Raw genomic sequence first — 18905 nt, 5'->3', positions numbered from 1 at the left:
ACTTCAGCCGCATTCCAGTCATAGCTTATAGCGGTGCAAGGTGGATCTTGAAGAAAAAGAAATACCAAGAAGATGTATACAAAAGCTGATTAAATCAAGCTGACTAGGTGTCTATTTGTTGCTATTTGTGACCGCCCCGCTTCATAGGTGGCGCAATTACATCATCATCATCATCAAATTTAGACACCACCTAATTCAAATTTCGCGTAGTTCAGCTAGTACGGCTTACCCCTCTGGCAACCCTCGCTACTGCCATGTGCTTCTTTACAAAATGGCGACCAAAATACTAGCGAACCGGTGCATTTTAGGATGCGCCCGAAATTTGCGGTTCACGAGTCACTATCCCAAGCTTCTTAACCCGGACATAGAATCAGAGTACGCGTACACTGAAGAACCCAAGTACCCGCCGATCTTGGATATTTCTAGACAGGCCACCAAGAGGCGCGAGAGAGAAGAATGGCGAGACAGCGTCAAGGCGATGCCCACTGTTCAGCAAAAACTGCAGACGATGGCCGAGACGGGCCAGCAGTACTGTTACGTGGTGAACCCGGATATCTTGTACTACAACTGCCTCCCTGCGTACCAGTACGCGACGCGCACGCACTTGATAGAAGGGCTGCCCGACTCTTACGAGAAAATAGACGTCGAGGACGCGTACGCGCGGCTCAAACCGTACCTCGTCGATGCCATCGCCACAGAGCTGGAGATGTACGAGAGCGGCGGTAAATTCAGAGCTAAATCTTTCGAGTCAGTCAAGCAGAATAAAGTTATCGCAAGCGTTTTGTCGGTGCTTCTGAGAGGCCTTGCCAAGGACACGCCTCACCTTCAGACCTCGCAGGTCGGTAAAATAGCTCGCTTCCTACTCGATAGTAAATGCACGGAATTGTGCCGTCAAACGGCTGCGTTGGAGCACACTAAACTTTGTATAAATGCCTGCACGGTTGCTTTACGTGTAATTTTGGTTACAGAGTGAGAATGGCGCATGGAAAACAATTCGATTTCAGTGTAAATTGGATATCCAAGCACACACTAATTCTCACTTGTGCTTGCTCTACAGGCAGCACTTTGCCGCGCTTTAACTGAGCGTGATCAGAGCAGCCGACGCGTTGTTAGGCTCACAGGAGTGCATAAACATGTTTAACTGGAAAGACTACTAAACACAGATTGAGTGAAGATGACTATGTTGTGTACCGACACGTATCTGTCTAAGCATTTCTTTTTTTTAAAAATGAATTGGGATCATTAATAAGCAAGTGATAATGTCAAGTTGTACATGGACATAATGACAAGTGCGGTGTGACTTTTGGATCCTTGCAAGGAGAAAGTTTCGTGCAAGACTGCGTAAGAACAGCGAAACATGTATTCTCGACAGCCACATTGACGACATATAAGGCTGTTACAGTGCTCAATTTTTGGGATAACGTGGCCTGCATAATAAAATACTTGTCTCTCTTCCAGGTGGACTTCAAACCACGTTGCGATGCCTTTTGGGAGCACGGCCGATACTACCCCAGCCAGAGGAGACGGTTCAGAAACCAGGAAACCATCCACATGAAATTGCAGTTCAAGGATAAACCTGATGCTCAAGTCAGAATTACAGAGCCGCTTCCTGCCGTAAGTCAATATGGAGACACCCAACATGTTTGATTCCAATAAGGATATCGGTGGTTTTGTCAGAGCTTCCCTTCGGTAGAGCATGCAAGGCTAGAAAGTTGCTTACAATTATATGATCATAGCAGAAGCCTTTCTTTTAGCAGCTGCTTCACTTACTGAGAGTGCCAATTGTTTCATTTTCACTGACAGATTATATTTATGCAGATTATTTTAGCCTGAAATAACTGTGTAATGGGAAGGTGTGCAGTTGTGTTTGCTTCTTACCATAAGTACTGTTCCTCTGCCCAATAAAACCAGTTTTCCTGTAATGTATAAACAGTTTTCCCTGTAATGTATCGCATTATTCATTCCTTGTGATGAGCCCCTTCCTTGTTTATGCTCCAATAAAGCAAGGACAAGCTGAATGTCTTATAACTGTGCTGCAAAAGTAACACAAAAGAGGGTTATCTCCTGTAAACATTTATTTATAGATAGTGAGCCTGGATGACCCACTTGTATGCAGCCAAGAAGTTCCAGATTTTCCCTACCATCCATCTTATATGAAGTTCAAGTGGAAAAGGAAGTATCAGACTAGTTTGCCTGGTAAGTCTTTTTTTTTTTTTTTTCATATTATGTATAATTTGGGGGGGTGTATAGTGTGTGCTAGCATGCCTATACTCCTGTGCCTTCTTGCACAGAAAATTCTAAAGTTCTCGTATCCCACGCAATGTGAGAGTATGTGTCAATATGAAGCATTTGCTCACACAACGCATGTGAATAGATGCGTATTGAATGCTTATTATGTGGATATCAAGTTATGTGGGATTTATCAAAGATGTGGGAATATTGGCAAAGGTTTATGTAGTCAACAGGCATTTTTTAATGATTACACCTGAAGTACTACAAGCTTTCTGCATTGAAATGTCCTTCATTAACATATTGACACTTTTAAGCTTAAAATTTGGCATGCTTATGTTAAGGTACAATGGTAGACAGTGCCATATGCTGGGTGCTACATGGAGAATGGTGAGTAGCAGCCTGTGAAAACTGAAGCAGGAAATGTAACCATGGATCCTTGAATTGTCTTCTTGCGACCATATGATCAATGACATTCCCTATGTGTACTGCTGTTATTGTGTCCAAATTTATGAGGTCGTGTCCCAGTGCCTGCTTCATGAATGCAGGAAATGATGTATTTGATCAGTTTGAAATGTCAACATTAATGTCAACGGTTACGACCATCGGCATGTGTTTATCTCTGGCATTGTCATAATATGAGAACACTGCATGCGAACGTTTGGTATCAGCACAATAATATTTCTACAATGCTTACACTGTTATACCTCACTTAAAATTATATTAAACCAATTTTACATGCCACTACTGGCACAACTGGAAGACCAATTTTTATATACTGTAATTTTTTATGTCTACAGTAGAATATGCACGTTCAGAAAGGAAAACAGTGGTGCTAATTAGAATGTGAGGTATATGTTGTCTTTGTTGTGGAATAAGCTATAAATAAAAACATGGTACTCTGAACTGTTCATATTCTCCTTTACTGTCCATTCTATTCTGTTCACCCATTCTATTTAGAGATCTGTGTGCATTGGAGACAGCTATACGACATTATATGTAAAGGCTTTATACGCTTGATTTGTTGCTTTATTATGCAGAACAATGTGTGCTCCCTGGCACTGTTTTGAAGGTCAGTTATATCATACTACCCAGCTCACTGTACGAAGCAAGTCGCAATTTGAACCCAATATTTCTCCACATTAAGAAAATTGCTAGCAAGGTCTCCTACTGATCATGCTGCTGTAAAAAAGAAATTGAGCAGATCCAACATGCCTGTTGGAGTCTGTATGAAGCAGTTAAGTAAATATTGTACATCTAACGGCACTGTGTGCAAACGTGCTTACTTTCATCCATAGGATGAAAGTAAACACATGTAATCTCATGCAATGGTTACGTTTATGCACCTGAAAGGTCTCAACTTCTATATTTCTTTGTCACATTAGCACATACCTTCCGAAGATCTAGGCAAGAATAAGCACACCCTCAGGGGCACATATTGAATGGTTAAATCACAGAAAATCAAGTAAATCAATGAAGCTGCTGAATATAATGTACTATTCTATTAAATAGGTTGGTATGCTTTAAATATGCGTCTTAGCAGACAATATGTCTTCAAGATTAATGTAGGAATTCATTGTTTTATTACGACGAACAGAAGTGCACCTACTAGTAATACTTGATGGTCAGCATACAGGGTTTTATAAGCCCATTTGTTGGTACTTGCATTCAGAGCAGCACATTAAGCTTCGTACATACATGTATATATCGAAAATGTTGCTCCTGTGAGAAAACAATGACAAATGCCATTTCACATGTGGCACTGTGAACTGTAATGGAACTTCCAAATATGGTGTTGAATGGCCATTTTTGTGAGTGCGATCTTTATAAAGTTACCTTGAACAGCTTGTACAAGTGTGACAGTTCTGCAAAATATAAACTGCACTCAGATTTTAATTGAATGAGACAATTAACATAATTGAACCATTACTGAATCGTGGCATCCTGAAAAAATGGTGCATCTGCAAATATGGGTTATTGCTGCCTAGATTGGCTCACACAATAAGATAAACTCATGGACAAATATTCAACAGTTTAACAAACATATTATAATTTGTCAAACTAGACAGCTTGTATTTTAGGTTCACTTGCTGGTTTAGGATAACTTGTGTTTTTCGAATGTACTTAACAAATCAATGGCACACTGACAAGGGGGGTTCAACTTTGGAAACCTTCCCCACAAGTTTTCTTTTTTTTTTTTTCAGGTAGTGTGTGTGTGTGCGCGTGCGTGTGTGTGTGTTCTCTCTCTCCAAAACCATAATTTCTCCCATTGCCCCAATGGGAAATTCTGGGTACACTAATGTTACAAATAACCTAGCTGGATTGAGGGCCAGAAATCACTCATGATTGTATTGATTTTTATGCTGTAGTTTTTCTTTTTTGAGACTTTGGTTTAGTTGCCATAAATGAAAATAATGACGGGGTTATTTCTTTGTCTGTGCCTTTCCCACATAGAAAACACAAAGCAGCGCACATTCTCATTGAGCCTCATTTTCATGTTCTTTAGGTACTTGGCCACTCCACGAGTGCAATTTTCCTTTGCTCACCATACGGCAACGCAGCGTGCTGACTGGCCACCACAGCTCTCCATTCAAGACACCTGAAGAGGTGCAGGATGCGACGAATGCTGCAGCCATACTGGCAGGCTTTGGCTGGCTGAATGGAGTGGCAACACAGCTGGGTACGCGTGCAGTGGCACATTGTTGCACACTTGGCATTACATTATCATTGTTGCACATGGCTGTCACCAGTGAGGAGTCACCAGAAGTAGCCAGTCTTTTTGTTGTGGGCTACAACTTCTGCAAAAGCTGTATTTTTGCCATCATAGTTGTCATGGCTAGTCATGCAGGGCGTTTTCTCATTCTTGATTTTTTTTTATTCATCTGCGGCACGTAGCACAATTCTAATTTTTGAGCTGGATTACTGTCTGAGGTGGACATTCTTTTGCACGAGAAATCAAAATGAATATTTGACTAATTAACAAAGTTTTGTTAACTCACTTAAACTAATTACTTTACAAGGCATATTGCAATGTACTATAGTTGACTTCCGTTAATTCAACCCTGATGGGACCGATAAAATCGATAGAATTGTCTGCCAGGTCTAATTAGATGAGATGCAGAAAAAAATGTCAGAACAAAATGCCAATTCGTTTGGTAGTATTTGCCAGAGTCTAACATGCCCCCAAATGAAATGCACCCATGTTCTATGTGTCCAAGTAGAACATGAACGTAGAAATGACATTAAGGCTCCTCAACAAAATAGAAAGCTAACGCACACCCAATTCGTTAGCAAGAAATATGGGCAAGGGTCTAATATTTGTTGCTCAGTGGCAGCAGCTTTCCTAAAGTCAGCTTTGCTGCAGTAAATTTGTTTTATGCAGTAGAGCATCTGAAGGCTATGCAGGCGGTTTTGGTTTCATGTCTGATTGCTCTGCTTAAGCAGGCCAAAAAAGGTGTTTTTGACGGGAGGTGACGAGTGTTCAACGCATTCATTCTCCCCTTAAGGGCAATTCCGGCATTTCTCTTACCACATTAGGTTATCGCCATTTTCTAATGGCATTGACAGTCCTACCACTGGTAGGATGGTTCAGTTTGCTTAGAAACTCAACAATAATTTTAAGTGACCAGTAAACGAGGTACCAAAACTGGAACGGGTAGCTGCTTTGTGTGACGTCTATGATGAGTCGATGACTTCAGATGCTACACTACAGCAATGTAAACACACAGAATGTGTGCTAAACACATGGTGCACATGGTACTAACGCCAAAAAAAGCGAAGCTGACAATCTCTTCCAATGACATGGGGAGCTTTTCCAGCTCTTTTGAACTAGACAATGGTGAATTCAGCAATGATATGAGCACTGAAGGATTACCACGTGCTTTTGACCTGCCGCTGCTTCGCAAGGCAGCTGACGAGCCCCAAGCTCTACACATTGTGCTGCGGCAAGACGAAAAGAAGCACCGGTCACCATGTCTGTCAAAGTGATGATTGTCAGCCGTTGTCTCTTAAAAAAGAGAGGGGCGGCCAGCTTCGTTGTTTCTGGGCTAAGTGGCAGTATAGACTCTGACGTCACAATCACAGGGTGGCCAGTAAAAAGTCATTCATTCGTGGGCATGAGTCGAGAGTATGCAGCCAATCTTTAAGTTCATTTTCAGGAAAACTAAATGCAGTCCTATGGTTTGACACAGATAATCAGAGTGCAAGAGAGAATGTATATTCAAAATTTTATTAAGGTCAGTGGACATAAAAATATTGCAGGAGTTGCCATTTAAGCTCCGTTCAAGACACATGCTGCCACTGAAGGGGTCACTGCACGTGTGCTGGCTGGTAAACTTTGAATTATCTGGCAAAGGCAAATCTAGGGTCGAAATAACGAAAGTTTGGACCCACAGACATGCATGGCCATTGGCTGGGATCGAATTAACCAGCATCGATTCAACGGAAGTCTACTGTAATTGTAGGCGACTCCAAAAGTCATATCTACTTGTAACATATTCTGAAGCTGGCACCAGTTTTAAGATATACATCCCTAAAGCTGGCGGTAAAATGCATTAGTGTTCCAGTAATTTTTGAACATCAATGCATAAAAAAATGTTCTGTTAAAAAAGTAAATGGAACAGCGTATCTTTATCACAAGTTTGACTGCTTATCTCAAAATTAGTTCCAATCAGATATGCTTTGTGAAATTTCTGCCTTAAATTTGTTTATTGGAATATGTGTGCTGAAGTAATTTTAGGAAGTTGATTAGTAAGGTTTTGTTATGCATTCGATTAGCCATATTGATTTTTAGTGTAAATTATATCTGCCTCTCTGAGCAAGCCAGCTCAACGAGATTTGTGCAATTTGCCACAGGCAATATTTAAAATAAAAAAAGCACCCTGTATATTACATAGCTGTTCAGTCATTACATCACAGTAGCCATGGCCTGCATATTTACTTAAGCAATTGAAATATATCTTGCAATTGCTGTTCCTTCACAAGTACTAAGATTTTGTGCCACAATCACATTTTATAATCCCAGTCTTATAAGAATGCTATAGAGGTCTGCAGTGTTCAGCTAGATCGGTGATTACACATCTACCAGTAGAATCTCTAACAAGCCAGCCTAACTTCGAGCAGAGGTTTTGTTCACAAGAAAGGATTGATGCAAAGGCAGGTGGCACATCATTAATTTCCCACAGCATTATATATTTTTGTTGGCTGTCTGGCCTAGGCTTGTTACAGCTGTTAATTGTTAAATGAGAATGTTGCATTTCTGTATTTGAATGCTCAACTACTGTCTAGCATAACAAAGATCCTAAATAGGTAAAAAAAATGTGAAAGGGCTTTCTTTCTTTTTCTGTGGACTAAATATAAAGTGCAACTGCCTTTTTTCATTACATGATGCATTACTCTGCAAGCAAATTCTTATACGATTCACAAATGTTAGACTTGTAGCACATGTTCTGAAGGTGATTGCTGATAACTTAAGAGTTTGTTTTATGACACTTGTACTAGCCAACTTGTGTTCCATTTGAAATAATGATATTTAGTTATGGGTAGTTTAACATTACTATTAAATATAAGAAGAGAGGCAGAGCTTCAGTATCTTCACCCTTGTTGTTGTCTTTAAAATTTCTTTTACAGGATTCACAATATATCATGACCCAACCTATCCCCTGGTCAGCCACATAGTCAACACAGATGGGCAGCACTGGACATTTGCAGTCTACCAACTAAACACACTTCGTTTCCATGAGGACTACTACGAAAGCAATCCACTCCGCAACCTCTGCTGGTCATCCGGAAATCTTCGCCTCTTTGAAGCTTACGAAAATGGAGAACTGAAAGGTATAGATGACAACGTGTTCAAGCTCCTGCTTCGGTTCATGCTTCGCCAACCCAAGGTGCCTGAAGGGGTTGAGCTTCGTCCATATCTGGGTGTGGACACCCGTCTTGAAGAAGAGAGGCAAGAACAACTTCAGCTCTGGATGAGGACCTACGACTGCCGCTTTGTGCTGAGAGAGGCTATTGCTAAAGAAGTGCCGATGTGGGTCAAGATCTACAAGTGGCACAAAGACGCTCCACCCACACCTCACATCAAGCTGAAGTAACTTGCTCGGCAGTGTGAATGTATAGTCGTTTTTCTCCAGTAAAGTATAACATATGTGATTCAAAGTGCTGCCTTGATATCTGAAGAGGAAACACTGTTTGCATATTTGTTTCAATTTTACTGAAAAACACAATGACATCATCAAGACTATTATGCCTGACTCAAAGTGGTCCCTTGATCTCTGAAAACACTGTTTTGGTCTCAAATGTAATTAAATAGTACGTGATTATATCAGCACAGAAGCAGTGCTGTCTGACCCGTCTGAGGAGTGTTACAATGAAAAGCATTATATTAAGCTAAAATTTCAGCCAAATCAAAACTATTCTAATACCAAATACACGTTTAAATTTGTAAAAAGTAAAGGTAGATGACTGTAGGTGAGGGGAAATTTTTTAAATATTGCTACGGGATAGTACCTACGTAACAATATATATAATAAGGCAAAGAATAACATGTTGTGAAATGTGAATATGTTGTGAAACTGCTTACAAGTGAAACAGAAGGACCATGCCACAGTCGAGAATAGAGACATGGTCATTCTATTTCACTTATAAGCAGTCCTAACCGTATTCCTTTTTTGCGTGCATTTCTTGCAATCTCACGCCGACCCCATCTTTCAAGAGCTTTAAAACATTTTACAGTGCAAGCGGTTATGAGTTCATTCCAGCAGCCGTTTCACTTGGCGATGATGTCCGTAGCAGCTATTAGCGGGAGTGAGAAAAAATGATTCCCAGTTCCCGCCGGGATTGAACCTGGGCCCGCTGCGTAGTAGCCGGCTACTCTACCACCGAGCCACACCAGCGTTTGCTAGCATTCTGCAAAAAAAATGCCCTATAAATTCATCCTAGCGCGTGAGGAGACACACAATGTCACATGCGCACTGCGTAGCGTCTATGCGTGCACATTTTGAATTGCAGTTGCATATTATTACACCAGGTAGAATGCCATATAGCAGATGCACAGGCAGGAATACAAGGCAGTTGGAAAGGTTTAGGGAAGAAAAAGAAGTTCAAGGAGGTGTATACAAGAACGCTGGAAAATATATTATGTGCCTGATTAAATCAAGCTGGCTAGGCGACTATGTCACCGCCACGTTTCAACGGGAATGCCAATAAATAGTCATCATTATCATTGTATCGCGTCACTTGCCCTGCGATGTGAGATGTGAGCCGCATAGCATCTATACCTGCACCCTTTGCATTGCAGTTGCATATTATTGCACCAGGAGACACCTCATGTAGCAGTTGCATAGGTAGTGGTACAAGGTAGATAGGGAAGTCTTGAGAAAGAAAGAGATTATAGAGATGTATAAATATTGATGTAATGAAAAACATGTATGGCATACCTGATTAATTCAAGCAGACTAGGTGACTGTTTTTCACTGTTCTGTTTTAAAGGGAATGCCATTAAATCATCATCATTAGCATAATATTGTACCATTTGACATGCAATGTGACATGTGCTCCGCGTAGCATCGATACATAAGAACTTTGCATTGCAGTTCCGTTATATTCCACTAGGTGTCCTGACATGTAGCAGTTGCATATCACAGTTGCATGCTGCACATAGCTGAACCTGGTTAACTCAATCAGGCTAGCTGGCTTTTTGTCACCACCCCTTTTCAAAGGGGATACCAATAAATCATTATCATCATCAACAACAACGTACCACGCCAAGGATCAAGGGATGTGATATGTGTGCCACCTAGTCTAGATACCCATGTTTACTCTTTGGTACATGTTATGGCACCTCCTCGCAAGGTACGAACTGCTACTCAAGAAGCGAATTGTAAAGCTACCCACGCGGCTTTAGAGAGCAGGACATGCTGCAGCTTGCCGTCAACGCCAGGCGGACAGTTCAGATTCTTCTCACGAAAACGACGTGAAGACCCTCTATAGCGTAGTGCCGAAAATGGAGCTCCTAGGGAACCGCTATTCGAGCTTACGCTGTGATTGTGCTGCATGTACTGTGTAGGCCTGTGACTATTTACAAACAGAAATTATTTTTTGTAAAATTTGATGCAAAATTCATGAAACTGTAGAAGCCCAAATTTTGTTAACTTTACGAGGAATTGGGGAGAGTTGGCAGGTATGGTATCTACACCCATTATATGCAAGTTATCAATGAGCTATCTCTACTCTTCAGCCTGTGATGCTTTTGTGCAAATATGTTTGCGGACATAATGTATGATGATGTTTAAGTGGGGCGTCAGCAAGTGTTACATTTACCCACGCACATCCACCTGCACTACCAAGGTTTGTTGCAACTTTGTTGATTATACACTTAAGTACTTCAGACACCAGTAGCTACACATGCTCTGTGCACTGTTTGCAAAGTTACAACCTACTCTCTCTATTGTCTGCGACTTTGAAACTTTCCCTTGCACAGACCAGAGAATGGATTAAGAATGCAGCAAAGCGTGGATGAGCTTTCTGCAGCTGATACTGCAAAAGGCATGCAACAAGCACAGCAGTGCATGGAAGCGGCAGCATATATTTACAGTCAACTGCTGTATAGTACTCTTCATACATTGCACTGAATGTTCACAGTTGATTAGGTTAGCATCTGAAGTTTCCAGCAAAGGTTTCGTCGAAGTGTAGGTGGTTGTCGAAGTGCCGGATCTGAAACGAGTCATTCGTAATACATACTTTAAAAAGTTGAATACCAAGAATGCCTTCTGAAGCATACCTGATATCACATGCTCCACAATTTTTTGTTTCTGTACTGCTTCAGCAATCATTGTTGATGACGAGTGGGGCCCAAGAGGCTGATCAAAAAGAAAAAAGAGCTATAGCAACCAATGGTTTACCACAGCTCACAATCTTTGTACAGGGCTGCAAACAGTGCTTAGCGCAGGTAAAATTTGTCATCTTGGACATATCTACAAGTTAGCTAAAAAGCATTCCTGAATATTAGCATTAATATGTTTTTGTATAACTCTAGGATACCTTCCGGGGAAATTTCCTCAAGTAATATCTGGAGGGTCACTCTGAATATAACATGAAACAACAATTCTTTTCTTAAATTTTGCACTTCAATATGCAGCAAGCTCAGCTATTAGGCAACGAAGTCTTGTAGGAAAGTCAATCTCTCATTGGTAAGAGCATGTTTATGGGAACATGAGAGAGCAAGTAAGACGGTGCAAACATATGCCAATCTGTGCACCTTAAAATTTGCAAATATCCTGTAGACACACACACAAAAAGATAGCATGCAAAATAGCATGTATTCTTAAAAAATTTTGCTGCGAGTCCACACCTTCTGTGGAGTACGTGCACACATGCATACTTCACCTCTAGACGTAGCACAATAACAGCAGAATGCTTGGAATAGCACATAACTGACAAGCAACAAACTGTTTTTAGATCATAGTGAATTTTTCAGTGACTTTGCTGTTGCCAATTTTGCCTGTTTCAGGAACTGCTTGTGCAACGAAGGTAACCTCTGAAGTCCTTTCACAATCATAAAGAAGGCTTTCAAGGGTATGATCAGAGATGGACGAGTGAAGCTTTCTCGCAAACAAAATTAACATATTTTTCTAGAACTTGATGAGACATCAGTTACTTACATAAAAGGCCTGAATTTGTAAACATTACAGAAAGTTCAGGAGAGTTGGCAAGTAGAGCGCATACAGAATGGAGGCAATGGTACTATGGTGTCCAACTACAGTAAGAACACTTATATGAGGACTTAATTGGCCCTATCACACTGACATACGTGCACACTGCCTCAACGTCATCTGCATACACACCTTCCCCAATGAACAACCTTTTGAGCACTTTCACAGCTTTTTTTACTTAATGCAGTGCATGGCACAACTACAACTTGCACAACTTTGTATCATGAACCAAGGTGCAAATTAAATATGGGACTTGCCAGTGTGCTTTCAGCTGTTTCTGGAGGCCAAACATTGGGAATATCCTTTTCTATGATGTCTAGCAGTGCTGCAAACAGATGTTGTAGGCTCCTGGCCTCTTGATCCAAGCCACATAGCACCAGAGCACGCAGAAGGTCCCTGCACTCCTCTGGAAGTCGTAGCATAGCGTCACATGACTGGACAGGCTAATCCCACAATGCCCGTCATATATGAGGATGTGGTTACAAGGATGCACAAGTTTGTTTTCAAGGCATAATACCTTGGCCATACATGCAAATTAAGACGGTTGTGCTGCCTTCGTTTGTGTTGTCGCATTACAGATTTTTTATAGAAGGGCTAAACTATTTGCAGAAGCTGCTATTCAATAGATAATTCCTGTGTGATTGACCGATTAAGTATCAGTCTTTTCTTGCGTTTTCAGAGCAAGTGAGCTTGCCTTGTAGTTTGTCAGATGAAGAGGCCACTTCGCCAAGTGCAATGATGAGTGCCAAGTCCTCATAACGGGAGCCTTCCTTCAGCACATACTTTTTGCGTTCTTGTTTCTTACGATTCCTTGATGTCCTCATGGTGGCAATCGATCTGAAAAAATACAGTACTTTTCCTTTCAAACAAAACTGACGACTAATACAAAGCATGATCACTTTTTGAATGAAGCTAGAAATTCCTCACCCCGAAATGGAGCTGCCACCAGCAACGCTCCCACCGACTGTCCTGGATGTCACGCTTGCCACGTCGGAAAATGCACCATCGTCAAGATCTCCCTCCCCTTGATCATGGCGAAATATCCAAATCAACAGCTTGCTTTGTAACTTGACAATTCAACAAATATATGCTTAATATTATGCATAACTGTCATTTGGAATACTATGTCAATGCATCGTAGGATTGCATATAAAACGAAAGGTCATTTTCATGCAATGACAAAAAGCAAACAAGTTCGATAAACAGTACAAGACATGCTCAATGACACGCTTTGTGTGAAAAAAATGAAACGCAGCTATGCATGCAATCATGCTTAGCTGTGCCACTTATTCAATTTTGTTAGATGTACACTCCATGACAATACAAGAAGCCATTGACTACATATAATATATTGGTGGGATTGGTGGGATGTATATTGGTGAAAGGGGATGTTGATGAAAAAAAAAAAAGTTATATAAATTTTGGGACCCAAGTACGTACCAAAACTATCATCAAATTATGGGGCACGCCGCAGTGGGAGACTGGATTGGAAAAACTTTAATAGAAGTCCTGCAGGACGCACGTCAGCGCGCAGTGGGCATCTTCCACGCAGGGACCGACAGGGAGTACCTGGCGGCCACTGCGCGAGCCTGCTGGACGGCCCATTGCTGATCTTCTAGGAGCGGACTTCGTATCGCAGTGGGAGACTCCGGATTAATTTTGACCCCCTGGGGTTCTTTAACATACACCTAAAACCTAAGTACATGAGCATTTTTGCATTTCGCCCTCTTCAAAATGCAGCCCCCACGGACAGCATCGAACCCAGGAAGCGTAAAGCCACGGCCAGGCAGTGTAACACAATAGCCGCCAAGCTACTGTGGCGGGTTGGTGTTTGAATTTTCCGCTTACCTAAGCATGTTAGTGTTTGCGAGTGGGCTGGCAGAAGCAGTGTATGTTGGGTGACACCAACAGAATAAGGGAAATCAAGGTGCTAGATTTTTCTTCTTACAGCCACATGGAGCCAACAGACAATGAACCCTAGGAAAGCATATAGGAAATTAATTCTTCTTTTGATTGAAATGTAGAAACATTAATACAGAATAATGAAATGAAAGTAGGCAAGAAGACAACTTGCTGCCAGTGGGAGCTGAATCCACATTTTCCGCATTATACATGCAGTGCTCCACGAATTACATAAAATAATTACACTCCATGAAGTACAGTGGCAGCTGTCCCCCTTGTCAACTTTCTTGGGTATTTGTGTATTTGTGTATGTGTACAGTCGACTTCCATTCATTCGACTCCGACGGGACCGATTAAATTTATCAAATTATCTGGGGGATTTAGTAAAAAACATACAGAAAAAATGCCAGAACTCAGAGCTAATTTGACAGCATTTGCCCAATTTTAACACGGCCCCGAAACAAACAAGCGCCCATTTTCTATCTGTCCAAAGTAGAAAACTAACATAGAAATTACATTAAAGATCCTAAACAGAGTAGAAATCTAATGCACACCCGATTTCTTAGCAAGAAAATGGGCAAGGGTCTATTTATGTCTTGCACAATAGTGGCCAGTTTCCTAAAAAGGAACATGTTTCATTAGGGTAAATGCTGTAATAGGACATTGTGAACTACAGTTACTACTTGAAAATCTTTCTAGGGGCAGGATGAAAATAAGTGGTTTCCAAGGCAGATGATGTGTGTTCAATGCACTGACTGTTTTTTAAGTTACGCCAAGAGCACTGCCACTACAGGGGTCGGTATTGTGGTCACCATGAAGATCAGGTGTGTGCATGCTAACTGGTCAAATTCGAATTATCCGATGAAGGCCAATTTTAGATTGAAATAACAAAAATTTGGGCCAACAGAAATTCACGAGTGCCAGGTGGGACCTTCAGTTGGGATTAACTGCAGTCGAAATAACTGAAGTCTACTGTATTAGATTTAACCCTGGAGGTGTTAGCCAGTGCCCCTCATGGCCATGGCAGTGGCCACTATGGCCACTTTTCCTTGGAGAGCTCCTTCTCTCGGACCTTGGAATCATCGTCATTCGTTGTTGTCAGAGAGAATAACTAGCACGTTTAACAACTGTTGCTGCGTGCCCCATAAACAAGGACAGCGAAACCTACAATGACACCAGACTTACACCACACTTATTGTGACACATCTAGTATTGTCGGGGTCTCCCTCAGTACTTTCTTCCTTTCTTCATGATAGAGAGAAAAAGGTCTTAGACAAGCCTTACTTAGCTGACAAGTCTTAGCTGCTTTCTGGCAAAAGACACAAGGAAATTCTTAGTTATTCCTAGTTGCCTCACATGTGCGTTGTACATGTCAATTGGGTCTGCTCAGTTTCTCCCATTGCAAGGAGGTTGGACTTTGTAGGATATCCATTGGTGCATCATTAACACTAGCTGAGAGGGCTTTTATGGCCTCCAGACCATCAACTAGCCTTTGCAACTCGTCCACAGCACTTCTTGTGATGTTGCTAAGCCACTGCCCACAGGACTACAATCAGTGGTATGTGGTCCTTACCACTAGATCCCTATTGTGGCATAATTTCGTGGCTTAATCTATGCTTTGATTAACGCACAATCTTTGTTTTTCTGATGTTTCTAAAGAGGGATGAATAGCCAATATGAATGGTTAGCTAAGGATCCAGACTGCATACACAAAGACGAGCATGATGTGACTGCCTCCACAGTTTCTTGTGCCTGAAACTTGCCTTCAGTAAGACATTTTTGCTGACTAGTTGGTTCATACTTAAGGAAAGTTAAAATTACTAAACTACTAAACCAAACACTTAAAGGTGCTTGATGGAGGTGCAGTTATTATCTGGCCTTATAGTCCACATATTCTACAACACCTAAATAATGAAGTTCACGACACAGGTAATGAACCATGTATTCCAATGCTGATGTATTTCCCTATCATACAATGTGCACACAGTGTGGTTCAGACTATCGCTAAGCAGTAGGGGTGTGCGAATATCAAAATTTTCGAATACGAATAGAATACGAATATTTAGCTTCGAACATCAAATAGAATATTGAATAATGATATGCACATACATTTATTAGCAAGTTGGGTTAATTTATTATGTTGAAATATTGCAACTGCACTGTAAATGTTAAAAAAATTGACTAGTGAGCCGTTATACCAAAATATCGTGTATTTGGCTTATGTTGAACAATTTAGTAATTCCCACTAGCTGTCGTCGGCAGCCTGTGCCTTATTACACCGCATCAAATGCCGTAAACGCGGACGCATTTTACTCTGTGCCAGTCGTCACTCATCACACTTGCTGTCAAGCAATAAGCTCAAAATTTGAAGTAGCGCTGAAAAAAAAAAAAAAAAAAGAAGAAGTGGATCCTTATTGTCCGCAAACCATGCCCCTTGCTGTGAGGCTGGCTTTCCCGCACAAATCTTGCGTTTAGTGGCTAAATGGGCTTTACAGGCACAATTTCGCTTGCAGCACGAAGTCGCAAAATTTAGCATAAAATCGTCCCCATATTCTTAGATTAGGTGGAAATAAATGCTAAGAACCGTGTTTTCTCCCGCACGGCCGGCAATATATTTGAATATTCGTATCTAACCGAATATTTGAACATTTATGAACATATATATTTTTAATTGAATACGAATTTTAAAAATATAATATACGATAATATTCGAATTTTTCGAATATTCAAACACCCTTACTAAGCAGCCATTATCAAGTACAGTAGCACTATGGATGTACAACTTGTATTATTAAAACGACATGTGTGGCATTCTGGTAATCACCTTGTTCCTCATTGGCTTTGTGCTCACGAACAATCATTAGCCGTGCCACATGCTTGGACCATGTGGCCTTCAGTGAATCCATAGTTTCCAACATGAATTCAAGCTCGCTGTTGACAGCTGGCTTCCACAACTTCTCAGTGAGCTCCAACTTGCTGAAATGGTGAATCTAAAAAGCAAGAAAGATGGAGAGCACATCTGAACTGTTCTGCATTGCATATGAAGCAGCTACTGGTCAAGCTAGCACATGTGCCATGTTTTTATTCATAGTAGAATGAAATACTGAACTTTCACAGCCCCAAGTTCCAGCCTTGGTAGTTTACATTCCTCGTCACCATTCTGATACCACATCAGTGGCATGCACTGAAACTTTGCCACGTGTGTGTTATAAGGAAAGAAAATGAAGTTATGCATGGCTTGGGCAATGATGCAACAAGATGGTAAGAGGCTGCTGAGCTGGTACGGAAAGAGCTGATGTGGCTGTGGAAAAGTGAAGACATTCCTTCATGTGCTCTGGGGGCATCATCAAGAAGGCATCGTAGTCTGTGCCGAAGTGACGTTCCACTAGCAGAGCACTGGTGTGCCCTACCGACTTGCAGCTACGGTACCGTGGAAGTGCACCATGGTCCTTAGCAGCAGAGCCAGATGACCTAACTCATCACCCGCAACTTCGTCATGCACTACGGAGGCCTACCAGGATGCTTACAACCTAGCAGTACTCGGCTGACGATGTCCCGTGCTCGTTCGACCCCCACTGTTTGTCAGCAACATGCCGCCGGGACAGTCAGAACATGTATCTCAACTTTATATGTCAGGTGTTTTGAAATGTGTGTTGTTTAGACTTGTAATTTTCTATTATCACTTGCTATCTTCTTGATATTTATATATGTTGAATATTATGCTCCGAAAAAGAAGAGAAGAAGACGAAGTGAGAAACGAGCGTGGAGCCGAGCGCGCCTGCATTTTTTAGTTTTTTTTGCAAGCGTCGAATAAAGAAGACGTTCTCTACTTCGGCTCCGCTTCCTGGTTTTCTACATATGGTGCCGTGACCAGGATATCAGATCTACAATTGAAGACCCCTGACGATGAAGCGAGCTACCTGAAGAGGACGACCGACCGACGCGATCAACGCGATGATGCTGCGACAGAATCGAAGAACGATCCACGTTATCACGAAGCCACCGATTCCCGACGTGACGACATGGAAAGAATACGACGGAAGCGTGCTACTGTTCGAGCGGCGGTCACCAGGATCATCAACGACATGACAACTCTTTATGCAGACGGAACCAACGCCATATGGTGAGCTGACCGACCATCTTAACCTATTGAAGATAAAGGAAACTATGCTTACGGACCTTGATAACCAAGTAGAAGAGCAGGTTACGGATGATAACCTTGAGGATGAGCTTCAAAGCGTCGGACAGTATCAAGAATCTATCGTCCTCGCGAAATCCCGCGCTGAACGCATTTTATCCGCTCAGCAAACAACGGCTGCGCACGCATCTCACGATGACTTTCATCAAGCACGCGCACACGTTAAGCTACCGAAGCTCAATGTGCCGAAGTTTCATGGTGACCCCATTAAATGGCCAGAATTTTGGGATCAATTTGAGTCTACTGTTCACCAGAACCGATATATCACCGACGTAGACAAATTGAAATATCTTCGGACCTACTTGATGGGTAAAGCGGAAGGTGTCATCAGCGGCCTGTCGACAACTAACGAGAGCTATAGCACAGCTATAGAACTTCTCAAAGAAAGATTCGGTCAGAAGTGACTGATTGTTAACGACCACATGCGTCGTCTTCTAAACCTACGTAAAGTTCGTTCTTGCGAAGATTTCGAAGGGCTTCAAAGGTTGCACAAAGAAGTGCAGACGCGCGTGAGATCTCTCCATAACGTTGGCGTCGAAGAAAAAGACTATGGAGTTCTTCTGAAAACTGCTATAATACAAAATCTTCCGCAAGAAATGGTACTCCGTTATAATCAGCGCATCTTGTCTTCGACAAATACAGGCGTTACTAGTGACAGGCTAAATGAGATGTCTGTTCTTCTAGACTTCTTGAGTCTTGAAGTAAGAAGCCGGGAACAGACTATAATAATGACTTCTGACAAGAGAGAACAAGCCTCAACAGCAAAACGACAATCTTATGAGCATTTCCAAGGTTCTGCATCTATGCTAACTGTGAAACTGACTCCAGAGAGTTGTATATTATGCGGAGACAAAAATTACTCG

General features: G+C 41.6%; 2 protein-coding genes across 3 annotated transcripts in view; one reads left to right on the top strand and one right to left on the bottom strand.

Moving 5' to 3' along the window:
* Positions 1 to 233: 233 nt before the first annotated feature.
* On the top strand, positions 234 to 8388 carry mRpS30 (mitochondrial ribosomal protein S30). The gene is made up of 5 exons (XM_050188833.3): positions 234 to 838; positions 1459 to 1614; positions 2085 to 2196; positions 4736 to 4909; positions 7858 to 8388. Exons 1-5 carry the CDS (start codon positions 272 to 274, stop codon positions 8322 to 8324), a joined length of 1476 nt encoding a protein of 491 aa, XP_050044790.1. The 5' UTR covers positions 234 to 271; the 3' UTR covers positions 8325 to 8388.
* Positions 8389 to 10796: 2408 nt separating this feature from the next.
* The window catches only part of Elp1 (elongator complex protein 1), a 49232-nt gene continuing 41123 nt past the window's right edge, over positions 10797 to 18905 (bottom strand). Inside the window, exons 28-33 of one of the 2 annotated variants that reach the window (XM_050188835.3) lie at positions 16669 to 16834; positions 12870 to 12966; positions 12637 to 12779; positions 12200 to 12348; positions 11012 to 11090; positions 10797 to 10944 (exon numbers count right to left, since the gene is read on the bottom strand). In XM_050188835.3, the coding sequence (XP_050044792.2) occupies positions 10877 to 10944; positions 11012 to 11090; positions 12200 to 12348; positions 12637 to 12779; positions 12870 to 12966; positions 16669 to 16834 (702 nt within the window). In that variant the 3' untranslated portion in view covers positions 10797 to 10876. The other variant, XM_072286426.1, reaches the window with a different exon arrangement.

The sequence above is a fragment of the Dermacentor andersoni genome, chromosome 2 (assembly GCF_023375885.2).
Source record: "Dermacentor andersoni chromosome 2, qqDerAnde1_hic_scaffold, whole genome shotgun sequence".
Lineage (NCBI taxonomy): Eukaryota > Metazoa > Arthropoda > Arachnida > Ixodida > Ixodidae > Dermacentor > Dermacentor andersoni.
This window is presented reverse-complemented; position numbering and strand designations above follow the sequence as displayed.

What these genes read in the sequence shown, in the direction of transcription:
- mRpS30 (XM_050188833.3), top strand. Translation starts at nt 272, where the DNA reads ATGGCGACCAAAATACTAGCGAACCGGTGCATTTTAGGATGCGCCCGA. An exon ending in TTACAGAGCCGCTTCCTGCC is followed by an intron (nt 1,615 to 2,084) that starts GTAAGTCAATAT and finishes ATTTATTTATAG; the next exon opens with ATAGTGAGCCTGGATGACCC. An exon ending in TGGAGTGGCAACACAGCTGG is followed by an intron (nt 4,910 to 7,857) that starts GTACGCGTGCAG and finishes TTTCTTTTACAG; the next exon opens with GATTCACAATATATCATGAC.